The 23,925-nt window shown below is 38.1% G+C and overlaps 2 protein-coding genes across 10 annotated transcripts; both read right to left on the reverse strand.

The window, feature by feature from the left end:
* Positions 1–4,427: 4,427 nt before the first annotated feature.
* On the reverse strand, positions 4,428–19,858 carry LOC124427333. 4 transcript variants are annotated; one of them, XM_046970140.1, is made up of 6 exons: positions 14,567–15,208; positions 14,252–14,470; positions 14,010–14,127; positions 13,781–13,894; positions 12,638–12,834; positions 4,428–9,180 (listed from the first exon to the last, which is right to left on the reverse strand). In XM_046970140.1, exons 2-6 carry the CDS (start codon positions 14,267–14,269, stop codon positions 8,113–8,115), a joined length of 1,515 nt encoding a protein of 504 aa, XP_046826096.1. In that variant the 5' UTR covers positions 14,270–14,470; positions 14,567–15,208; the 3' UTR covers positions 4,428–8,112. The 4 variants fall into 4 exon arrangements, with proteins under 4 accessions (XP_046826096.1, XP_046826095.1, XP_046826097.1 ...); XM_046970139.1 differs by having other exon boundaries at positions 13,778–13,894; positions 14,567–15,199; XM_046970141.1 differs by having other exon boundaries at positions 4,428–9,144; positions 13,778–13,894; positions 14,567–15,088.
* Positions 19,859–20,065: 207 nt separating this feature from the next.
* Positions 20,066–23,714, reverse strand: LOC124427469. 6 transcript variants are annotated; one of them, XM_046970420.1, is made up of 4 exons: positions 23,524–23,714; positions 23,112–23,158; positions 22,091–22,856; positions 20,066–21,991 (listed from the first exon to the last, which is right to left on the reverse strand). In XM_046970420.1, the coding sequence occupies exons 2-4, from the start codon at positions 23,139–23,141 to the stop codon at positions 20,319–20,321; spliced, it is 2,469 nt and encodes an 822-aa protein (XP_046826376.1). In that variant the 5' UTR covers positions 23,142–23,158; positions 23,524–23,714; the 3' UTR covers positions 20,066–20,318. The 6 variants fall into 6 exon arrangements, with proteins under 6 accessions (XP_046826376.1, XP_046826375.1, XP_046826381.1 ...); XM_046970419.1 differs by lacking the exon at positions 23,524–23,714 and adding an exon at positions 23,252–23,439; XM_046970425.1 differs by lacking the exon at positions 23,524–23,714 and having other exon boundaries at positions 20,066–21,862; positions 21,926–21,991; positions 23,112–23,439.
* Between the last annotated feature and the right edge of the window lie 211 nt (positions 23,715–23,925).

A 23,925-nucleotide genomic window follows, 5' to 3' on the forward strand; every position in this document is an offset into this window, starting at 1 on the left:
TTCCTCGGTCGCGCTTCGTACGCGCGACCATTGTTTTGCGAAACGTTATGGCGATGTGCCAATAGCCGCTGCTGCGAAATCGTTAATTCTCCTTTCGCGAGATACATATTTCATCTCCAACAGAGAAATTTATTACTTGGTAAAGCGTAGAGAAAGAAACGTACTTTTGTCATCGATTCGTTTTACCTTATTAACCGACGCGACGGCTAGGAAGCTCGCTGAATGCAGCCCACCCACCTATCAATAATCCCATTGGTATTTACATTGCGAACGACCATCTCACGTCTATCCCTTGTAAGGTATATACGAGACGATATAATAACAATGGTATGGGAAATCGATAGAGCTAATCGATACCGCCGATAATCTCTTAGCGTTTGTTCAAGTAACAAGAAGACATACAACGCGATCTTAGTCGGGTAAGAAGTTGAGGCCATCATCCATCACTTGGCTCGAACGACAATGCGTAAGAAATATTTTGGTCGATGATCGTGAAAGAGGATGGGAACGACGACCCTTTTGATAAATGGGCTCGTCGATGAGGGAGACAGATATTTCTATCGAATCGATTAGTGAACTTTGTTTTATGAACATGGTGTATCCGAGTATCGATATAATATGTATGTACACAGAACATATACTAGTCGACGTTTTCTTACTTCTCGTTAACTCGTCCGGTTTTAGAGACGTAAAGCGTTTTCAGCACTTCTTCGAACCGCTTTACGATCCATCGAGAGGAAGAGAGAGAGAGAGAGAGAGAGAGAGAGAGAGAGAGAGAGAGAGAGAGACGACTGGAGCGTACTTTCGAGCGAAAGTGCGAAGGCGTTTAAAAGAGAGAAAAGAAAACAGGGGCGTGGTGGAGATGAACACGCGAACACACGAACACACGGTTACGCGTTTACGCGAAGAACGTCGTCGTAGTAGGGTAAAAGAAACTCCTTCTATCTATCTCGCTGCGTGTTGGCGGAAGAAAATGGGAAAGGGTGCCTGCCTGCCGAGATCCTTTTCTTCGTTCGTTCTTGCGGCAAAGTACTTATCGAAGATGGCACTTGAACGAAGCGAAAGGAAACCTTACCGTATCCTGTTTGAGAGAAAGAAACAAAGAGAAAATGGAGGGGAAAGAGATTCTTCTTAGATCAATGACGAGCAACGAGAATAGAGATTTCTTTGTGTGCGATACGACGACGAATGACGCCAATTTTATTATCCCTTCTGGCTGGCTATCTTGATAAATCATTCGAAACGAGTCACATGGCAGTGTTTCGATGGATTTTATGACTAAACGTGTCTACTCAATTTTCCTCAGCTGTTACCAACGACTTCCCATTTTTATCACCTTATCGATATCCAATGGGGGAGAGGACAGGAGGAAACGAATGCTCGATTACAAGGTCAGGCGAACCGATTATTCATCTTTTTACTCGATCGCAAACAAACCCGACCAATTGCGGCGCATGAAGGAAGAAGAGATGCCGTTGAAATACGAGAAATATGACGAATTCGTAATAAAATTAAAACTAAGGAAATCTCCGTCTCGTTTCGTAAAAATCGCCGATTTTTATGCTTTCGGAAGGAGAAAGAGAGGAGGGCTGTCGATGGCACGATCACTCGTCGTTCATCTTTCGTTCTCCTAAACGAAAGGGAACGGATGCACGAATCGATCGCCCTAAGCACTTTCATCCCTCCTCGGAGAGTTAAACGATATTTTCTTATATCTCGGAGAGAATCGTTAACGAGAAGACTTGCGTATAAATAAACGAGTAAGAGGTGGGAAATATTAAGGAGTTGGGATATCGGGGTATTCCCGCAGGAGTTAAATACTCCGAGTAGAGAACTCGGTTTTCTCGTTGATGAAACGATCAAGGAATCTGCTCGACGGGTTTGCATCCCAACGATGAATCTTCCGTTATCGCTTCGAAAAGAAATAGATAAGAAGAAGAAAAACGTAAGAGAGGAGGAAATAGGCAGAAAAATTAATTCGTAGAACTTACTAATTCTACGATATATGCGCCGCCGCCGCCGCCGCCGCCGCCGCCGCCGCCGCCGCCGCCGCCGCCGACGACGACGACGACGACGACGACGAAAAGTAATAACAAAAACGACATGAAACATTGAAAGCGTTGGGATAAGCGTCGTTACTTACGACCAAAACTTGCATTGGCAAGCACTTGGGATATATACATATATACGTAAGAATATGAGATCGTTAAAAGTTTTAACATAAAGTGCATTCGCCTTTACCTCGAGCTTGAAGACGAAACTTAAACGGCTGGAAACGATTGAGCGCTAACTGAAAAGAAAATTCACGGTCTTGCGACGTAATTATCCAACTCTTTCGTTTTATCGCGATCGATCCTGATTCTCTTGAAGTGAATTCGACCATAAGTTTTCTTCCTCGAATCGAGCCAATCTCGAAGGATTGACTTTTTTTTGTTTTACTTTTCATCGGTCGATCCCCTTCACCTACCAACTCCGAAAACATCGTTCGATCAATGCGAATGGACGAGCGAACGACCCGAAGCCATTAGTAACAAGCAATAGAGTTTTTTCTTTTCAAGACAATCGACGAGAGCACTCGTTTTTTTCTCTCCTCCGTGACATTTTCTCGCAAGTATCCTCGAGTCCGACGAAAAACATTCGGAAGAATTTTTCAACGTTACGATAGCGTCGACCAGCGTGCACGAAGAAAAATCTTTTTCGGGATACTCCACCTAACCGTTTTCTTACAGTTTTCTACCCTTCGTGCCAAAAATATGTTCTATATATATTTTCTCTTTAAGAAAAAAATTAGTACAGCTAATAGGTATATATTTTTTTTTCTTTTTCTTTTTCCTTTCTTTTTTTCTTTTTTTTTTTTTTTTTTTCAAATAAATCTTTGCTTTCTAATAGAGATTTATGCGCTCGAAGACGATCGGATAATGACTGGCAGTGTCTTTAACCTCCCTGCTAGTTGAAATACAAAACTGTGTCAAGGATAATGCTCTTTGTGACCTTGAATAGAATTGTACTTAATGGTCTTTAAAGGGAGATCACTTTATCGGTGCTATCTCTCTCCATAACATTTCATTCGCAGAAATTGTAATAATTTACTATCAAAATTAAGACCTTATAAATCGAGTCCTTCACTTGCACGAGCACTTTATCTATATCATTTATCGGCTAAATTATAATCGTGAGTCTCATGTTTATCGTTAGTTTATCGTGGATTCTCCAAGAAAATTTCTACAGTCTCGGTCTAACAGAATGCCATCTCGTATATCATAAAGTGATAATGAAACATAATTCGATTAGGCTATTAGAAAATCAAAATGTTTGGCTCGATGTGCCTCGGCTTAGACTCGTTGTCACGTCTAAGCGTACTGCTGACATTATTCCATAATATCCCCAATAGGTATGCGAAATAAATTTACGATCCAATCTCTTTTGCCAAATGAAACAGGCAAGATATAAAAGTACGCTTCAATCCTTTCGCTCTTCTACCTTTTTTTACCACTCTCGTCGTTATCATTTATCCTTTCCGTGATATTACGGAATGTGAAAAAGCTTGGTTATTCTACTTCAAGTAAATTGGCTCAATTTTATCAGAATGTCTACGTGCGTCGAGTAGAATGCCACGGGGCAAGGAACTCTGAACGAGTTCTTATCGAATGGATCGTGTTATCTCACAGAGAAAGAGAGAGAGAGAGAGAGAGAGAGAGAGACACGTCGAATTGTCTCGAATCGTTGTTCTTATCGTTCGAGATTTTGATTAAACGATCGAAAGCGTTCTCGAGAAGTATCTTGATTTTCCGGAAAAACACCCCGATAGATCGAGCGAGCCGCAGGATACACCCGTGGCGCGACAGATTAATCTCGGAATTGCATGTGGCCGGAGAATCCTCTCGCTGTAGCTATCATTTTTATCATATATAGAATGCGCATGGACGAGGGAAAGAGAAGAAAAGTTTTCATTCATGCTCCAAATGTAATAGAATAAAAGGTATAAAGTTATCTCGAATTTGCACGGACCGCCTCTATCCTCCCATTCTCATTTCTCTATATTCAAGGCTAACACGTAAGAATGAAACAGGTTTCATTCCTCCTCGGTTTCGAGCTTATCCGAGAGATAGAACGAACGGTAAGGAAAGTGGAGACTCTTAAGTGGTATCGTGGTAATACTAACCTTGTGGGATATTAGAGTCCTTTAGCGGTAAGCACAACGTTAGGTCCCTCGATCTTGCCGTGCTTTTACTTTCTCTCTTATTCTTCCCGTATTTCCAATACACGTCCAAGAAAAAGCACCTCCAAATTCTCTCTATTCCTTACTATCGATTATTTATTTTCTAATTGACAAAGAAATTCTTACCTTCCGTCAAGAACGCATCTCGCTATTCGAATTATATCTCTGTCCTGAAATATTTTCATAGGTAACTACGATTGAAAATCCCTTTTTTATTTTATATTCACAAATTTGAATTTATTTATAGGAGAACTTTATACAAGTGATATTGGAGGAATATCCAAGAGTTTTTTTATACCGTCGGAAGGCGACATTCCGTGTTACCTCTTCGATGATACTCGATGGTCAATATGGCGTAGCTTAACAAAATATGTATATTAACAAATAATTAACAAGATTCTCCATCGTTTTAATTTTTCTCTTCTCCAAAACTTTAATCTTCTCTCATTGTTTCCTTTCGAATGAAATTATTAAGCAATAGGCACGCCCATTTCTATTTACATACGGCTGACGTGGGAAGAAAAAAAATTTGAGAGAAGCTAATTGTAATAACTTAAGGCTAAATAGATTTATATAATTGTAATTATCTCCGTGCCTCCTTTTAACCTTAAAAACTGTTTTATCATCTTGCTTTCTATCAGTCGTCGTTGAACGAAGAATTACTTGTAGTATAACTGGTATAATTGTCTCATTTCGTTTCGAAATAAAATAACGAAGCATTATTATCTATTTAATTTTAAACGGGCGCAATATTACGAGAAAAATTCTCTCTTTGGTCTGACGATAGTTCAGCTAATTCGACTAAGTCTATATAAAATGTCCGTTTGTCGCGCGATATTAAAGCGAAAAAAGAATTTATAACTATATTTATAGCGATAAAATTTCTTTAACCGGATGGAGATATATTTTTGGTCAGAAAATATTACTTATCTCAAACGATCCTTCCTCGTATGCGTATATTCGGAGTACTTCTTTCGTACATTATTCTTATATAGACGAGGCGTAACGTTAAACGAAATATTTACATATTATTTGAAATATTCGAAAGTTCATTATATCGACCATGAACAGATATGGAAGTTTAAATGAGAACCTTACCGCCAAACGTATAAATTAATTACACTTGTATATAACGCGGTTTAGAACTGATTACGCGATATGGCCGAAGCGGTGTATATTTCATTTCTCGTGTATTCCGTTAATAATACTTTGTGAGAAGAGAACAATTCATCCTCTACAAGCTCGATCATGTTATCCTTTAAAAATACTCGATCTCATAATATTCTCGTCGGTATGTTTTATTATTTTATAAAACAACGAGAATTAATGCGATTGGTAAAACTTTGAATTAATCGTTTGTAGAAAGTTCGCAAAGGAATTAATAATATTTCGAAAACGCGCATATTATTTATATTCCAATTATTCCATTATCTTCTCATCGGAAACACAAGCGAGGTGTATAAGTATCCATACGTTGTTGTATAATATTACGTGTTGTATGCATATGTGTACACGTAACAAAACGATAATTTACCCTATTGTTTCTTCGATGGAATAAATATATATCAACAAATGTGCAACATCGGATAGGTAGGTATACATAGATAGGTAGACATCTTAGTTTCTCATCTCTTTATACCTACAACATGATGCGTATGATTCGGAAAAGATATTTCTGACATTACGTGGTCTTATCTCAAGTCGAGGAAAGGCAAGCCAGGGAAAATAAAAGATCCAGTATTTGGAATAGTTTTTCTATTATTCGACGATTGGCATTAATTATTTCAAGATATTCCCTGAGTACAGGTTGAGCGATGCTTACCAGACTCGATAAATCTATTTCTTCCCATTGTCGCGTTATATTTAATTTGACGACGGGAGGAATTTCTTTTAAAATAGATATTCGTTATTAGACTCGAATGAAATTTCTACTACATTATTTTCGAAAGAGGATCCCTTAAACGAAGGGGCTTATTATCGAACGTTTGTTAACATTTAAATATTTTTATCTGCGGACAATTTCAAAGAGAGAGAGAGAGAGAGAGAGAGAGAGAGAGATAGAGAAAATCCGTCTATTCAGCGATAAAGTCAGCTTCGAAGAATAGAGCAATTTCTATGAATTTACTAGCGCGAGAAAGAGAAGACTCGCCGAGGGAAAGAGATAAAATATGGTCGGAGGACTAAACTCTCTAGCTATATTTACGTCTATTTGGAGGGAAAGAAAATAAGAGTACGAGATAAAGAGGAAGAGTCGATCGATCGCTACTTAAAGCTTCGATCCTTTGCTCGTCGGAAAAATTCAATCGACGCCGACGACGACGACGACGACGACGACTGAATGGATGGCCACGTTCAATCGTAATTTGTCCAATTTTTAATTCGATTTATGCCTAACAAAGTCATATCAAAAAGTAGATAAGGGCACGAGCCATTTTTGCTTCTTCTTTTTTTTTCTTTCTTTTCTTTTCTTTTCTTTCTTTGTCGAAATGTACATTTTGATTCCCTTTTATTTACGTTTTTCGAATAACGTCAGAGATCCAGCTTTCGAAGTAAACGCAATTAATGTCGTTTCGAATATTGAGCTTAAATATTGCATATGCTTTCGATAACTTCTAATCTTTCACTTTGTCTATGACGTTGTAACGATATAACATTCTCTCGTTGGTTTTGATAACGCACTCGATGAAAATATGGATCGAGTCTCTCTCTCTAAAACCTTTAGAAAGACATAAAAATTTCGTACTATTTTGAAATAGAACATTATCCGGTCTTGTTAAAAAAGAGATCGAATCTCCCTCGAACGGTTGACAAAGTTTATAAACGGTTTACGAGCCAATGACAACGTTTCCCTTTCCTCTTGGCTAAGCTATTATTGTACTTTTAAAAAGAGATTTTTAATAAAAAATATTTGACATCTGTTTTCATTGTAATGTAATACATGTAATTTATCACGTTTCGTTTGTTTACATCCTCTCGTTCACGTACGAAAAGGATTCATGATTGGTCCAACGAGAAGCTCTTGACCGTATAACTTCTTTTCTATCTTTTTAGATTGCTCCTTGCATAGACAACGTTTATTTAACGAAGCTTACTCTCGATTAAATTACACCATTCATGAGGAAATACAAACTGGAGTTTCGATGAATAGAACGCGTTAACCGATACGCGTAACGAATCGGAGCGGACTCAATCGTGTTCATATGAAAATAGATCGACAATGAGACTCCCAAGCTGGACGTTGTTAACATCGGAATTACATCTACGTCTATCTATGGATGGTAGACATTTAAATAGGAACATTCAAATGGTAGTTACTTAATATAATTGATATATATATATATATATATATATATATATATATATATATTAGAAGTAGATAAACTCTTTTTCTTCAAAGTTCATATCTTTATTCTAACCACTATATCTTACTATATAACCTAGCCCCCATCCTATTTAAATGCTCCATCTTATGTACAACGAATGTCTACGCAGTGGCTCGCAAGAAATATTCGTTCAAATGTGCACGTACCATGAGATAAGATATGACCGAAGAATAGAAATAATGTTAAGGTATCGTATTTTTCATTGCCCCCTAAGAACGCGCATTCAAAGGGATCTTTTTTCATTTCTCGTTCTCGGACCTTACGAGATATAGATATATTTGCGGGCCAGTGCGCATAGATAGACGAATTACTAAAACGTCGTAATAAAAATGATCTCGGCTCCGACGCGCGTTTCGTTAACAGGTTACTCGATCGCGAGATTTCGTTCGATTCGAAATTCCTAATGAATTAGTTTTGAATTCGTTCCATGCTGCCTGCTTCGAAGAATTCTTCGAGGAAACTTCGAGGATACGAAGGAGAATGATTCTAGAACTAGTACGGTGCGTACCTTCAAACGCAAGTCGCTTTATAACCAAGCACAACGTCCGGCGTTTTGCTGCAGGACGGTCGATCGAAATAATACGCAATGCCGTTCTCTTCGTCATCCCGACGATCGGACGGTAGGTGGTCCCCCGCTTGATGTTCGATAATCGAAGGGGAAACGTCCTTGTTATCCCGAGCGTTCTTCTTCGAGACGGGAGAGGGGGAAGGAGTCGATCGAAGAATGGTCTCGATTTTGTCGACGTTGCTGTCGACGCTGGAACGCCCAACGTACCATTGGAAGCTTTGCGAGACGTTAGCAGGAACGTTAGCAGGAGCTCGGAGCACAGGCTCCTCGTTCTTCTCGAGAAAGTTGCAAACGCTTACGCGTCTCTCTCTTAGGAGGGACTTACCGAGATAGGAGGAAGTCGGCCGTGCCAAAACGTCCATTCTGTCGAATTGACAAACGCTGCTACCGCGATCACGTGGATAAGGTGGTCTCGCAAATACGTCCATTCTGTCGAAGTGGCAAATACTCGAGGAGCCCCGGTGGTGATCCCTCTGAAGAGGTCTCGCCAAAACGTCCGTTCTATCGAAGTAACAGATACTCATACCTCGATCTCTCTGGGACGTTCTGCTTTGAAGAATCTGATAATCCCCGCGATCGACCTGACACACGCTCATACCCCTCTCGCGTTGCTGCAACGGCTTGTCCAACAACTTACAAACGCTCGTCCTACGTTGACCCACTTTCGATGATTCCGTAAACTGGGAGCTGGCTGTCGTCGTCAATGCCGTCGCTAATTCCTTCGAACTCCTCACCGCATCCCCCGGTTCTTCGTTCTCCGGGCGATCGTCCTCTATGGTATTTTTCCTTACGATACACTCAGCCAAAACGAGGGACTGCAGATCGAACGCGCTCTTGGCGCGTCTCGGTGTTTCCTGATTGACCGCGACAAGGGACGCGCTGCTCGAACCGACGAAGACGCTGTTCTGTCTCGGTCTCCAGCACTCGGCGGTGGTGGTGCTGGGTACGCAGCTACTCTGGTGCACCGGGTGATCCTGCCGGTGGATGTTAAATTTCGAGTAAGTACGGTGCTGCAAGCAAGACGAAAAAAAGTTTCGAGTTCATTTCGGACTACCCCTATCCCTCGATATAATCACATTTTTCTCCTTCCAACCGGCGGCGCCGCCGTCGTTCTTTTCCTATCACTTTTTCTACCACTTTTCCTACACTCTCTATGTCGGTCCAATTATCTCGGGCCACGCGCTTTCGCAGCAGTTTTACCACGTTTTTTACATCTAATGCATTATAATGAGGAAAATGTTGGAATATGGGAAAGTTTTGCTAAAAGTCCCACCTATTTGTCTCTCTTCCAATAAATAATTTTCCCCCGATAAAGCATTTTGGAGAGGAGCTTGTATAAAGTAGGAAAACGATGAAAGAAAAGAAACAGAAGTCGTAGCGAAGTTTGAGAAATCTATTATAGCCAAAAGCAACCAAAAAAGTTCCCATTGCTGACGTAAAATTAATTTTCCTTTAATATCAAACGTTACTCTCGATCGAATCTCATTAATTAGTATTCTTTGAAATTTGTTTCTTGGGTTTTTTTTTTTTTTTCTTTTTTTCAAGCACGTCCGTCGTTTTTCTCCTCGATATACCGCGATGATAGCTCGCCATTTCCATAGATTATGCAAACGAGAGTAACGTGCTTGAGATAGCAGGATTATTAGCGTCGTTACATATTTTTCTTTTTATTAATCTAGTCGACTGGGAATGTGCCTAGAGCATAGATCGATCGGATTTAACAAGTAGATGATACGGATAATAAAATTGAAGACAAACGCTCTTCAATTTCTTTTTAATTTCTAAACGTAAACTTTACGAGTCCTCGACGAGGAAGTAATTCGATTATTTTCTAATTCAGCGAAACGATATTTAACGTTCGATAGACTTTATTCGTCTCTCCCTCTCTCTGTCTGTCCTTGAAGAGAATTCATTAAAATCCTCAATTTCCGAAAGATTTTCTTCTTGGGCATCGACGATGATAATTCGATCGAATAATTCGCCTTTATCTTACCCACTCCGAACGAAATCCGTCGGAGTTTTCCAATTTGAAGCCGGGCTTTGCAAGTTAAGAAGACCGGTTAATTTGAGCGATCCTCATTATCGGAAAACATTCGACAACGATAAGAGACGCGTTTGTTGGATCATTTATCAAATTGGCCTTTTCTGTGAGTGCTTCTCTCTCTCTCTCTCTCTCTCTCTCTCTCTCCCTCTCTCTCTCTCTCTCTCTCTCTTTCCCCTTCGTTTCGCTCATCTCCGTTCCGTGCGACACCACGACAAGCGACGCGTTTCGATTTTGCGTGGCATTGGTTCTCATCATTGCCCTTTCCGTCGTCCTCCGCCAATTGAATTTTCTAATAATTTACTTAAGCATCGGTTATCGACTCACGCACTTAATGCAACCAACTATCTACGAAGAAGAAAAATATGAAAATTGACGATAAAATCAGAGACGACGTGCTAATTTTGGCTGGCAACGGTTAACGCGGTTTATTGACTTATTTATGCGTTATCATCGGAGAATATATCGCGCTCCATTAGAATCTTCTTATGCAGATATTTTTGGTGCCTTGTAAAAAGTGTTACAACTATGTAAGCGTCATAGTTGGAAATGCGCTTTCGTTGACTTTTATTTTCGGTCATCCTATTATGAAATATCCCCAGGAACCATGGCTTCTAACGAGAGCTAGCTTCAACGAATCGTGGATTACAAGTTTTTAAAATGTTCCACTCTTAAAGCTCGTCCATATCGCAGTAGAATTTTTCTCTAAAAATATTTCTTCTTTCGTATCCTATGTAAAGGCCTCCGTATGTATCCCGGAAGGACAATTTCTCTTCTTCTCGATCGACTATAAATATTCGGAGACGGCAAAGTGAGGGAACAAACTGGGGACGTTGCACTCCTAGTTGGATGAGTATTTTCGTACGCACCGCGAACCCCGGGAGCTACTCGAAGCGTACGTCGATTCTGAGATCTCTTTACCGTCAAAACGTTTCGATGAAGACCGAAACGTCGGTGCATCCGATAGGTACAATCAAATTGTTCGATCGAACGATAATCTACCACATTGAAAGTAATATTGGGGAAAAAAAAATGCAAAAAGTCGTATCGTTTCTTTACTTACGTAATTGCTTATTCGTTGCTTGAAAATTCGTAGCTACTTTCAATACGTTTCATTAGTCTTTCCGTGTCCGGATTGCGCGTCTTCCCTGCTCCTACTGCGAGTCTATGTTTACAACGTATAATCTTCTACCAAATAACTATAACCCACAATCTCTGCTTTGGATCGATCGAAAGCTTTCGTCGTATCTACGTTTTTGTGATCACGATTGAAAATGTTAACAGGCGCTCTCTCTCTCTCTCTCTCTCTCTCTCTCTCGATGAGATAAATCAAGAGAAATATTTTACTCGATACCACTCGACGTTTCTCAATTTACCATCGAGGCACTTCAACATCGATATTCTGCCTACCTACGTACGCAAATACCATATAGATACGTCCATAGATAACTATAGATACGAATAGATACCCATATAGATATATGAATGATGAACGACGTTGCCGTCGAGTTTACGTTATAAGATCGTAACAGAAGCGATCTCGCCGTCCGGAGAATTTGTTTCTCGACATTTCGAGAAAACTTAAAGAAAAATTCTAACGTCTTCTTTTGCGTTTCCCATTTCATCTCGTGATCGCATTTCTTTTCTCTAGTTATCCCCGGTGGTACCCATTAAATTTTTGTTCTCATTATCTTTATTTCTTTATTAAAAAAAAGTACCGTAATCTTAACTTTCGATGGATTATCCTCATAATCTTCATAATTCGATAAATAAATGAATTTGGTTGAGAAAAATGTGAGAAGAAGGAGAATTCTAACGAGGTCGTAATGTTGGTATGCGATGCTCTCCTCTCTCGGTACGTACGTTGTGCGTAAGAGGTGACAGATACTGCAGACGAACGTCGAACGGCCTCGCTTTGATAGAATTGCTACTTGGCAAAAAATTCCTATTTTGCGACACGTACGAATAGCGACAACGCGTACGATTTCATTCTAATTCCGTTGACTTGACCGGACGACACGTCGCACAAAGGATCGTCCTAGTAGAGCCCTGCACGACATCATACCGATAATCCGGTTTGAAGCACGCCGTCGTCAACGATCAAATTGAACGCAAACTTACTCAAAGAGAAACTTACTAAACTCGAGCGTAGACACGGTTTAACGGCCCTAAGAGAAATTAATCGACCTAAAAGTTCTCCTAACGTCTTACGACTCTAATCCTTTCCTTGGAGACTTTATAGATTAGGAGACTTATAGATTACGAACGAAAGGTATACAAGTAAGCCAATTTAATTAGCACCGACGAAACGGCTACTTCCTACTTAATATTTTTTCTAAGGTAAGGGATAAAAGGGAGATATGGTGAACTAAACTAAGGAAGCTCGAAGAAAGTTTACAAGAGAAACTGATCAATGGAGTTCTAACCGTAAGCGCGTTCATGTCGACCATAGTGCAGCTTTGCCTGTGTTGTTGCTGAAACTTTGGCTGATAGGGCTCCAACATTCTGATCTTTCCCCATCGATTAAAAAATAACGCTATCGCTGCGACCCAAAGGACGAGAACTAGGACGACGATCAGAGCTTCCTCGGCTCTGACCACGACCGCACCTGCTTCTGGTACTCCTGAAAGAACGATTGATAAAGGGGAAAGAAAAATCGAACGCTTTTATATCGGTCACTTTGTTATCGTTAATAATCATCAACAAGAAAATGAAGGAGCCAATTGAAAGATCAATCTTATTTAAGTCCATGCGATGCGCGCTTTTGTCGAAAGCAAAATGGTTTTCCCCATTTGTTGACCGTAGCCATCGTTTCAAGTCCGTTCGAAGCCCGCGATACGATAACAACTTTCGTGCGAGTGAAAATCGAGAAATACGACATCGAGTAACAGCGTCGAAAGTACCTAACGTGGTTACGTATCTGTATCTCCCTCTTACGTCGTAATGCAAGCACCGTTTGTTGCACTTTCCGAAATCAATAACGATAACATAAAATTTTCAAACGTCGAATCTCAAAACGTCGAACTTTATATAACGCGATATATAATCATTGAAGTAGTACAAACAATTGGAGTATGGGTCCATTACGATTCCTTCTCGATTTATACTAGTTTGCGATTTGCTGGTTTGTCCTGCGATATAATCGATAACGATAAATCAGAAAATCGACATATTTATTGGGAACATCCGAGCGTCTCTCTCTGTAAAACAGTGCTGGTGCATTTACCGAATGTTCTCTACGTAGTAATCCACGTCCGCCGTTATCGTGAATATGTATATATAGAGGTGTATTATATCTCACGTGAAACGTTAGATTTATAGCCCTTAGAACTCTCTTATTACGGAATACCGAAGTGATCTGAGGACGTCGTAGATATTTGATGAAGATTAACAACAAATCGTTAATCGCAAAGCCGCCGATCAAAGAAGATCAAAGGGCGATTCCGCATCAGTTGTAATCATCACTGGCTCGTTCATTTATTATTTATCAGATAAATATAAGACGAAATTAGATTGAAAATGTTTTTAAACCGATCTCGTTCCTTTTGATCTTCTTACGAGCTTACCACCTGGATATGTTGAATTTAATTCGATCCCAGCATCCAATTCCGAGGGTATAGATCCAGCAAGGACGGCCTCGTCTGGTGCTTCCTCGAGCATCACCTCGATTTTTGTTACGTCACCTGAGGAAATACGAGCACCTCCATAACCAACCTATCTACGTTATATATCTCGTCTATACTATATATCTCGACCATTTACATCTCGATGATTCTTACGGCGACTTACGATACTTACCGCTGACATTGACATTTTGGTATTTAACGGGCAAAGGTGTGACATGTCGATGTTTTCTGCCACCCTCCACTGCGAACGAATTTCTTTTTTTTTTTTTTTTTTTTTTTCTATCAAAAGTCTGAAACAGAAAGGAACGATACGCCAATTAGTTTTGTCCTCGGTTAAGCGATATGTGAAGTGGTATTACGTTACCATGGCAGATCACTTTTAATTATGCGAAAGGCATCGATACGTATACTTACTTTGCCTTCGGTATCCATTATTCAACGAACCCCTTCTGGCAAACTTTGATATAGGTATACGAACGATATATCTTGCCTTTACCACACAATATTCGGCCATAGGGTTAACCATAATCCGATTGCATTATGCAATGTTCTACGGAGGTACAGCCAATAATGCGATTTCTCGAATTCTACGAATTCTATGAATTTGAAAGAGCGAGAGAGCGCCTGCGCGCGCTTAAATATAAAAGGAAATAAGATAATAAGGACAAAAATATAGAGTGTTATTATGTTATAGGCATATAGACGAGATGGAAAAATGAAACTACTCACGCGCTGCGAAGCTTTTCCGTTATAGATGAGTGTACATAAATACTTGTGAAAAGGGATGTCGTAGGAAGAGAACCCAATTCAAACTCTCGTATTTCAAGAGAAGATGTGCTTACCGTTAAAAGCTTGGCAGACAACGGATAAAGAGCGAGAAAATCGTGCCGGGGAGGGGTTAGTAAGCAAAGATAATTACATCGAGACTCGTCATTTTCCTTTCTAACGACATCTCTTATCTTTTTACAAGACGTACGTTTTCCTGCTCGCGACTCTAGATTACGTTACGGCCAAAGGGAGAAAAAGAAGAAGAAGCACAAAAGAAAAGAGGCACTAATTGCTTACGATTAATAAACGAGTAGGTACCTATATCTAATCTACCAAGAAATTTTTATCCAATTTCGAAAGTGCCTCCGATCGTAATTGAAACTGACTCGTTTTAAATCGACGATATTGAATTTGTAAAGAATGTCGTGGATTTTGTTACACGCTAACCGGTATTTCGTTATGTAAAGCTGTTAACGGGGAGTCTGGTTAGGTAACAGTTAATAAGCGAGGACGTTCGATAGATGAAAAAGTAACTGGAAAGATAATTGAAGGACTGCCGAAGAAAGATACGGTGCAGCCCCGTAGGCTAATCAATAGAGAAGCGAAGAAGAGACGCGTCTTATGAAATTTTCTAAGCAACACTCTCTTTCGCTCTGGCGCGCGCGCGCGTGCCTTTGTCAAGCCCTTGAGTCACGAATCGCGACAACGACGCAACTTGAACGTTTCTTTATCGAGATCTTCCTTTTATCGTCGTCGTAATATCGGCGCCATAAAGCGCTATACGCAATAAAGCGATGGACAAAGTACTATTAACCTACCAATATATGTACTTTAATCGTATTCGCATCTCATCAACCGGTCAAGGTATTCCTTTTATAAGAGGACCATACTACGTAAAACGATAATAAAGTTGTTGTTGTTGTTGTTGTTATTTGCCAGTGAAGACGAGGGAGTCAGTTCCTCTTTCCTTAACGACGGATTTTAATTTTCATCCTTATCAACGTGCGTACCTTCGATAAATGATATCGCGGAGATAAAAGATAAACGGCAATAAATGAATTTATGAAAAAATCGAAATCGAATCGAACGAATGGAAAAAAGACAAATTCTAAGAACCTCAGATATACAAGTAGGATAATTAAACTAAAAGTATCTAGTTTATTATAGGGAAAAAAATATTCAGATATTATTCTCTTATAATCGATGAACGAATATGTTTGGGCTTTTTATTCTATAAGGACTCTAGCGGAGTGATTAGTCTCGTTGTTGGCTAAAGATATGTAATAAATTTGCGATGGTAAACTAGAAACGTCGTTAAACAACACTTGGAAAGGTACGACTGTTCGAAACTTGTTCAACTTCGATGCGCTACGTATTTACATACGTAGGTATATGTATACGCGCACACATATAAATTATATGTGTATATCCTCTGTTAAAAGTACAAGCCAAGAAAATGTTCTACGAATAAAATAAAAGAAATGTCATTAATTTCCTTGAACATGCCGTAATTATCGACGAAGAAGAAGTTATACGTATTTACGTATGTATTTTTATGTTTTCCGAAATTTGGACGAAAAGAAAAGCATGTGTATTCTTATGTCTACATTGTCGTACGTAGACATAAACCGACGCGGACACCGTCGTATATAACGTTAAAAGACCGTTCCCGAAAGAATAGAGAAAATTGTTTTCTTCGATTTTAGGAAGAAATCCACGGGAAGGCATTGGAGCAAGGAGAGATGGGAAAGCCGATAAAATTCCGGAAGGTAAGGGTCGTTTCGATGAGACGATACGTGTCGCCCGCAGGAAAATATCTCCCTCGCGAGTGAGAATGATTAAAGCGAAGAAAAGAAAAAGAGAAAATATGCTCGCTTCCACTCTTTCGTACAACGTTCCTTCTTTGTTTTATTTCTCTCTCTCTCTCTCTCTCTCAACTCATCCTTATGCAACGACGTTCCTCCTGTCTTCGAGGAAAGTTTGTTCATGACAATACGCCTTCGTATCACGTTTGTAACCTTGAAAGTCCTTCATCCTATTTGCGACTTGCACGAATTTACCGAATCGCTCGATGAATCGTAATGGCCGAATAATATCTTGAACCGTTTGCTCTCGCGTGAATATTGTTGGACAATAATAAGTTAAGTTAATAAATAAGATTCCACGGCCCTAACAATTGAATTCTAACTCGGTTCTAGCTGCTATTACGACGTCTTCCTATCCGCAAGCCGGTCGTCATCTCGACGAGCGGTACGCGTGATTTTGAACGATGCGCTTGGCTCGCTACAGCAAACGCCTAATTCCTCGCTCTAAGCTATATGAATAGCTTTCGAGTCCAATCGGGTTTCTTTTGTTCGTTTTTCGAAGTTGCAAAGAAGACGCAATCGTCCCTTTCCCTTATTTCTTATTTCCGACATATTTAAGAGTCGCAAACGAGTTTACGAGTTGCGACAAGATGCTTATGCAAACTTACTTTCTTCGTACTACGACGTTTGCAGCAAGGCAAATAAATCGTTTCGATTTCTTACCTATTTATACGCAAGAGGAACAAAGAATAATTTCAATTCAGGAACTCGACAAATTAATAATCTGATTCGCACACCGAAGAGAATAATAAGAAGGATCGAAAGTAATATCCCAGACTTGCGTCTATCGTGTAAACAATCTGATATGACATTTATTATTTCAAACCAATCGATGAATCAAACCGATCGAAAACTTGCGTTTCTAGAGAAATGGCTAGTCAACCGGCTGGTCAAATTCTATTTAAAACTGCTATTTGTAAATAATAAGAATAACGACGGGGATATTAGATAGATATATTTAAGAAGGAATCGAATATCGTCGAAGGCTTTATCGTTAGAGATCAGACGAGATATAACTCGTTGATGGCTAATTTGATATCCTTCGTACAACTACGTTTACATTCGTAATAAGGCGAATTCTTCGCGTGGTTATACCTTCGAGCCAGCATAGATTCAATTTTTCACGAGAAATGTTTCTAATATCTATCCTATTACTTTCAATCATCGATTTGATACAGCATAGCCAAGCTCAAGGATACGACACGAGTTTCTCTACGGCAGAATGATAGAAACGCGAATCAATGGATTCCTAATACCTTCTCTAACTATCACGATTCTTCCAGCGAGACGGAAATTGTTGCCTTGAATCTTTCATCGACTTTGCTTTTTTATCCCTTTACGCTAAAACGATCTAATTAATCGAATTAATCGAACATTCTTCTAAACGTATCTCGCACGATCGTTATTCTTTCAACAAAGTTTGCTTTAAAAAATTACTATTTCCAAGATCTCTCTCTCTCTCTCTCTCTCTCTCTCTCTCTCTATGTAAGCCCGCTTACTTCCGGCGTAATTGTTAATTATCGTTTGCACACGGCTTCCTAACTCATGAAGATTTATAATCCAAAATAGATATAGCCTATAGGCACTAACTCGGGATCTCGACGATTCGAATGAAAGGCGCACGATTACGCTTCTTTTTCTTTTAAAAATGTTCTAAACAACAACGTTCCAATGCGACAACCTTGCAAAAGAAAAAGAAAACGATCGATATCCTATGAACAAAAAGCAACATGACCACGCGATAACGACGGAATATATCTCGAGTACGAGTGAAATCTCGCAAACACTTGTTCTTCTTGTCTCTTTTTTGGGAGGAGGGAGACACAGACCGAATCGTGCTAGGAGAGAGAGAGAGAGAGAGAGAGAGAGCTCTCGCAAGGTAAATTGAAAGAAGAAAAAGAATCCGATTTCGGTGAAAAAGGCCTAACAAGATCGGTCACGGAAACGATGCGTTTAAAATTTTATTTCTTTCCTCCACGATCGGGTTGGCAGAGAATGGGAAGAGAGAAGAAATATTATTTCCGTATTTCAGCAGTACCACGAAAGTCGTCCATCAATTTCTACGAGTGCTTTTAGGTACCCCCGAAGCAAAGTACCGATGTATGTACATACCGTGTGTATATATATATATATATATATATATATATATATGTGTGTGTAGCTATACATAGACAAATACGTGAGATTCGCAAATTCTTCGGTCGGACGAAAAAATTCCTGCGAATAACGCGCCCAAGCTACGTTATGCCGCAGGTAGGAATATTTTTATTCGTCAAACTTTTTTTAATGCCGCAAAGCAAAAATTTCGCATGCAACTATCTTTATATCTAAAGATTCTCGAAGCTTTATGCTCCGAAAAAGAAGCTTCTTAAAAGAAGCGAGCGAGAATGATAGCCAGAAGGAAAAGATTTTTACACGAAAATAAAGCTTCGCAGATCGGGATGACCTAAATATTCTACGGACGTCGTCTCTTCTTTTTTCTTTCTCTCCCTTTCTCTTTTTTCTTTTCCGACTAATCGAGAATGACGGTAAATCTTACTTATGTAAAGTTATGCCGCAATCGGTATATTCTTTGAAAGATGTGCCAAGAAAACATTAGCGATTTTTCAAATTACCCTTTCCATGGATTCCCATTAAACCGAAGTATTAATTCGATACTTTTTAATATAATTTTTATATTTATTAATATAACGTACGACGAAATTTTATTTAAACAGGAATGAAATAAAAATATGTCCGTTTAAATGATGTACCCAAAATATATGTGAATTCTTTTATAAAATTCGATTCTCTCCTTCGAATCGTACTTATTGATTAACACTAAATTGTCATGATGCTTGAAATATTAAAGAGGAATACAATTTACGTGCGCATACAATATAATACAAGATGTCATATTTAAAACGTACATTCGTTCGAAATCATTAGACTCGAAATAAAGAGAGGCTGCAGCGTACTTTTCGATGTCGCAGGAAGCTCGAAATATTAACCTTTTTCCGTCGGAAAAATGATAACGAAGAAAAAACGCGTAAAAAAGCGTTATAAGCGTGACGATAATCGGCAGCTCTCACAATATGGCGTCATATTGTAAAAAAAAAAAAAAAAAAAAAAAAAGAAAAAAAAAATGATCAAAAAGGAAAGAGAACAATGCGAAATAAGTGACTAACCTTTGAATTTGACGCAGTACGCTTCCCTGTCCGCTAATTCAAAGGTGCGTTTCTCGACGTACTTTTTCTTAACACTTGTCACGTCTCCTGGCTCTCGGTGAAACACAAGTCTTCGCTGTCGAAGAATTTAGAAGAAAATAATAATAGGAAGAAAGTGAAAAAGAGAGGCGCGAAACTCGAACCGTAATCGCCTAACTTCTCCACGTGACTGACGAAAAGAGTAAGTGCGCGTATCCCCTCTCCAGTCGGCCAGATCGGAGAAACCGAAACGAAACTCTACTTACAGCGCAGGTCTACGTTTACTCTCTAGTAGAGAGGGAAAGGAGGGGGAAGAGGACAGGGTAGGCCTTTCAAAACAAAACACACGGCAAGACGCAGCCTAAACTTTATAATCCATTCGCACTATGGTAATAATAATAATAATGTTATTCATGCTTTTTACGTCATATATTTAATATCATTTTTCTTTTTCCTTAATACACAAAATATAACATATTTCCTCGCAATAAAAATCTCTTTCGTTTGCTTCGTGATAAAGAATAAAAAATTCATGCATAAAATACAAATATTATACGTATTACAGATAGATTTGTATAAGATAAATCTATATTTACAAAGTACCTTATTTTATTATTTTTATAACTTCGTATTAATATAACGTATCTTAGCTCGAATATATCATTAATAAGAAAGGCGTGTATTATCTGTATAAATTACTGTACTTGCGGAATTTTCCCAATAAATACGTAATGCATGTAAAAAGGACGGAGCTAGTGTATCGAAATAATTCAACATAACATCATATAGAATAGACATTCTTTCTGACATCATTTTTTCATTATCTCCTTCTCGTAGCTTTCCTTTCGCATGTGCCTTCCCATAGCGCCATAAGACATATGCTATTTCGAATAACTCCTTTTCATGTGGGATGGGCTGATTAGAACCTTGGAAATGTTTGATAAGCATCTTTACCGAAATCACAAATATTTTGTCTAAGAGATTTTCCGGATCATCTATATGCTGCATCTCAAAAAGAAGCATTTTAAATTCTGGGATGGCATTTAATTCAGTAACTAAAGGATAATCACTGCAATGAGAAGCTAACAACCTCAAAATTGTACCGCAGAGTGGTATAACGGAAACATCAATACTGGCTAAGAAGACCTCACTAAATTTCATGTTTGGTTTCTTCAAATCATTTACAAATACTACTGGATTCAATATAATGAAATTTGCAATATATATTTTACCTCCTACAATTGTTATCTCCTTCGCAAACATTTTTATTGTATCGCTATTTATTCGAATATTATCCTTTATCTTACTAATCGTTTTATCAATACTTTTTTCCTCAACGTTTGTTTCTTGAACACTTTTGTTCCCATCATTTGTTTCATTACCATTTGATTGACTACCACTTGATTTACCACCACTTGCTTTACTACCACTTGGTTTATTACCATTTGGTCGACTACCACTTGGTTGACCATCACTTGGTTTACTACCATTTGCTTCGTTACCATTTGGTTGGTTACCACTTGATTTCTTAACATTTGGTTGACTACCACTTGGTTGACCATCACTTGGTTTACTACCACTTGGTTTATTACCATTTGGTTTCTTACCATTTGATTGATTACTTGATTTTTTACTATTTGATTTGCTACCATTTGCTTCATTACCATTTGGTTGGTTACCACTTGATTTCTTAACATTTGATTGACTATCGCTTGGTTTACCCTCATTTGGTTTACTACCAGTTGCTTGACTATTGCTCTTAGAAGGGAAAAGTTCTGCTTTTGATTTAACTTTCTTAATGTATCGTACTATTTCCTCTTTTGATTGTGCCTTATTTTTTACTTTATTGTACGATTTACGATGACGTTTATTCCGTAAAGTGCTTTCGTACTCTTGCAGAACCTTACCATGAGTACTATCAATAATATCATGGGCAAATTCTACATTCAATATAGTATTACCGAAAAACATTGCATGCATTACAAAGGAAAATACATCGATCACATCGACCTTACCGCCTTCCTGATACTTTTTAACGATACAATAACCGTTGAATCCAATACCAACGAGATTGATAGACATATTACCAATTACTGCTGTATTATACGCTGCTTTAGTAACTAATCCTACATTTTTGCCAGCTTGCGCAGCTTTTGAAATTATCACACCTCCACGGCTCATTGCCATCCCCATTGTAGATCCGGCAACTGCGATCCAGGACGATAGGGCATTTTTGTCTGTAGGACTAATAGATTGTTTATGTAACTTACGATCAACTAAATTATATATAGATCTGCCAGTCATCCAAATACCGCCGCAGATTGTTGCTGTTGATCCTTAAGAAAAAGAAAAAGAAAAAGAATTATCTTCTCTTCTTTAACTAGAAATGATTTTGCTGCAAATAATAATGCTACGAATAATGTTTATGTATTTACCTGCCAATAGCGCCAGAGGTGTAACAGGAGTAAAGAGTGATACAACGGTAACTCCAAGAGCACCAACATTTAATAAGCCAAACGTGTTATTTATGTATTTAACAATTTCGGCGTTCTTCGAACAAGCTGGCGAGAGATAAGCTGCGATCAATACCGTAGAATTCTTTTCTGTTATCGTAAAATCAGGATCTGCTTCGTAATATCCATTTTTGGGTACTATCATAATGCATTCGAACAATTTATTAGACGTTAAGTAATCATTCCAATTTTTGTATAATCTTCCATCATTGTCTATATATTGTGTATTATAATCTTTCGAAAAATTTTCATGTGCATTTATTTTGTCATAATTTCTAATTTTAAAAATTGGTATGTGCATAACAGTATCGTAATTTATCGGTTCATTCTTTTTTGGCACTTCATATATGACATTATATATAATGCCGCAGAAAATACTCCCATCTGACTCCCTACCATATTTTATTATTTGATCGTATATTAAAGACACCATTTCCCTTTGACGGTTCATTTCTCCATCGCACTTAACCGATTTCTGTTCTTCATTTCCTGAATAGTAATTGTCCATCACGCTATTCGATTCACTTTCAACATTTCCTATCTTATCAAGTTCCCATTCATTATTAAAATGACCTAGCGCATATCCAATATATTGGCGCAATACGTTTATATTTTTCACGTCATATTTATTCCAATCGGGAAGAAGTTCATAATATTCTTGCTGTATTTTTCTCCCAACCATTTGTACCTGTTCAAAATAGAAAGAAAATATAATAAATTATGCGAAGAATATAAAATGTAATCGCATTTTTATAAATTAATAATACCTATATTTAAAAACTGATGATAATAATCTAACAACTATTACAAGTATTTTGATTTAAATTAGCTAAACTGAAATAAGGATCAAAATAATGATTTGCAATCATCTATCGCTATTGCAGTTAAATCGCGCGTTGTTTATTTTTACTAATTTAAGGTATACAATGAAAATTATATTTACCGAGAGACCGTTAGGTGTGTTGTTCGACATGACTTAAAATACTTCCTCTATAAATAACAAAACGATACGTCGTGAAATTGAAAAGTAAATAGGTAATTACCCGAGTATTGCCAATGTTTCATATAAAAGGGTTATCTTACATGTTAGTCATACTATTGATACTAGTAATGACAAATTTATAGTCAAGATTCATATCAATAAATGGAAGTGGATTTTACAATTCTTTTATCTTATCTAATATAAACTTTTTATTAATAATTGTTAATAATAACACAAAGATTGTAATTAGATGGGCGGTGTAAAAACATAGGGAATGAGTTCTAGGGATCTAGTTCTAGAGAAAATAAACGATCTAACGTGATAATTTCTCTAGGCATTGCAAGATACGATTTCGAATCGTCTTCTTTCCTACCTCATACTCATACGAAATTTTCCTATTTCTTTAGATCCCTGAAGATTATTAGATCCTCAAAGTTTCTTCAAAGATCGTTCAACAGTTATCACCCTAATTATATTTCTACAAACGATATATATTCCTCGAGATATATACGAAGGGGATACGTAGTGGATACGTAGCATCTCTGCTATTGCTAATTGAAATACACAAAAGATACGACTAACGTTGGAATCTTTTTTTCCCCCATCGATTCAGGTCTAGTACTTTTTTTTTTTTTCTGATTTCTAGTCCTTCTTATTCTTCCTTCAGTCAGTCTTGATAATACAAAATTTATTATCTTCGATTGGTCGAAATCTTTTTTGTATTTTTACAAATTATACGAGTTGCCAACTTGCAACGACCAAAAAGTCTCCATTG

Source organism: Vespa crabro, chromosome 10 (genome assembly GCF_910589235.1).
Source record: "Vespa crabro chromosome 10, iyVesCrab1.2, whole genome shotgun sequence".
In the NCBI taxonomy this organism is placed as follows: domain Eukaryota; kingdom Metazoa; phylum Arthropoda; class Insecta; order Hymenoptera; family Vespidae; genus Vespa; species Vespa crabro.

Bases quoted from the DNA above. Each gene is read 5' to 3' on its own strand.
- LOC124427333 (XM_046970139.1), bottom strand. The intron at 13,895-14,009 runs GTAAGTATCGTA...GTATTTCCTCAG, and splicing joins CCAAAATGTCAATGTCAGCG to GTGACGTAACAAAAATCGAG. The intron at 9,181-12,637 runs GTTAGAACTCCA...TCTTGCTTGCAG, and splicing joins TCGACATGAACGCGCTTACG to CACCGTACTTACTCGAAATT.
- LOC124427469 (XM_046970420.1), bottom strand. From the start codon at position 23,141: ATGTCGAACAACACACCTAACGGTCTCTCG. The intron at 22,857-23,111 runs GTAAATATAATT...TATTTTGAACAG, and splicing joins ACACACCTAACGGTCTCTCG to GTACAAATGGTTGGGAGAAA. The intron at 21,992-22,090 runs GTAAATACATAA...CTTTTTCTTAAG, and splicing joins ACCTCTGGCGCTATTGGCAG to GATCAACAGCAACAATCTGC.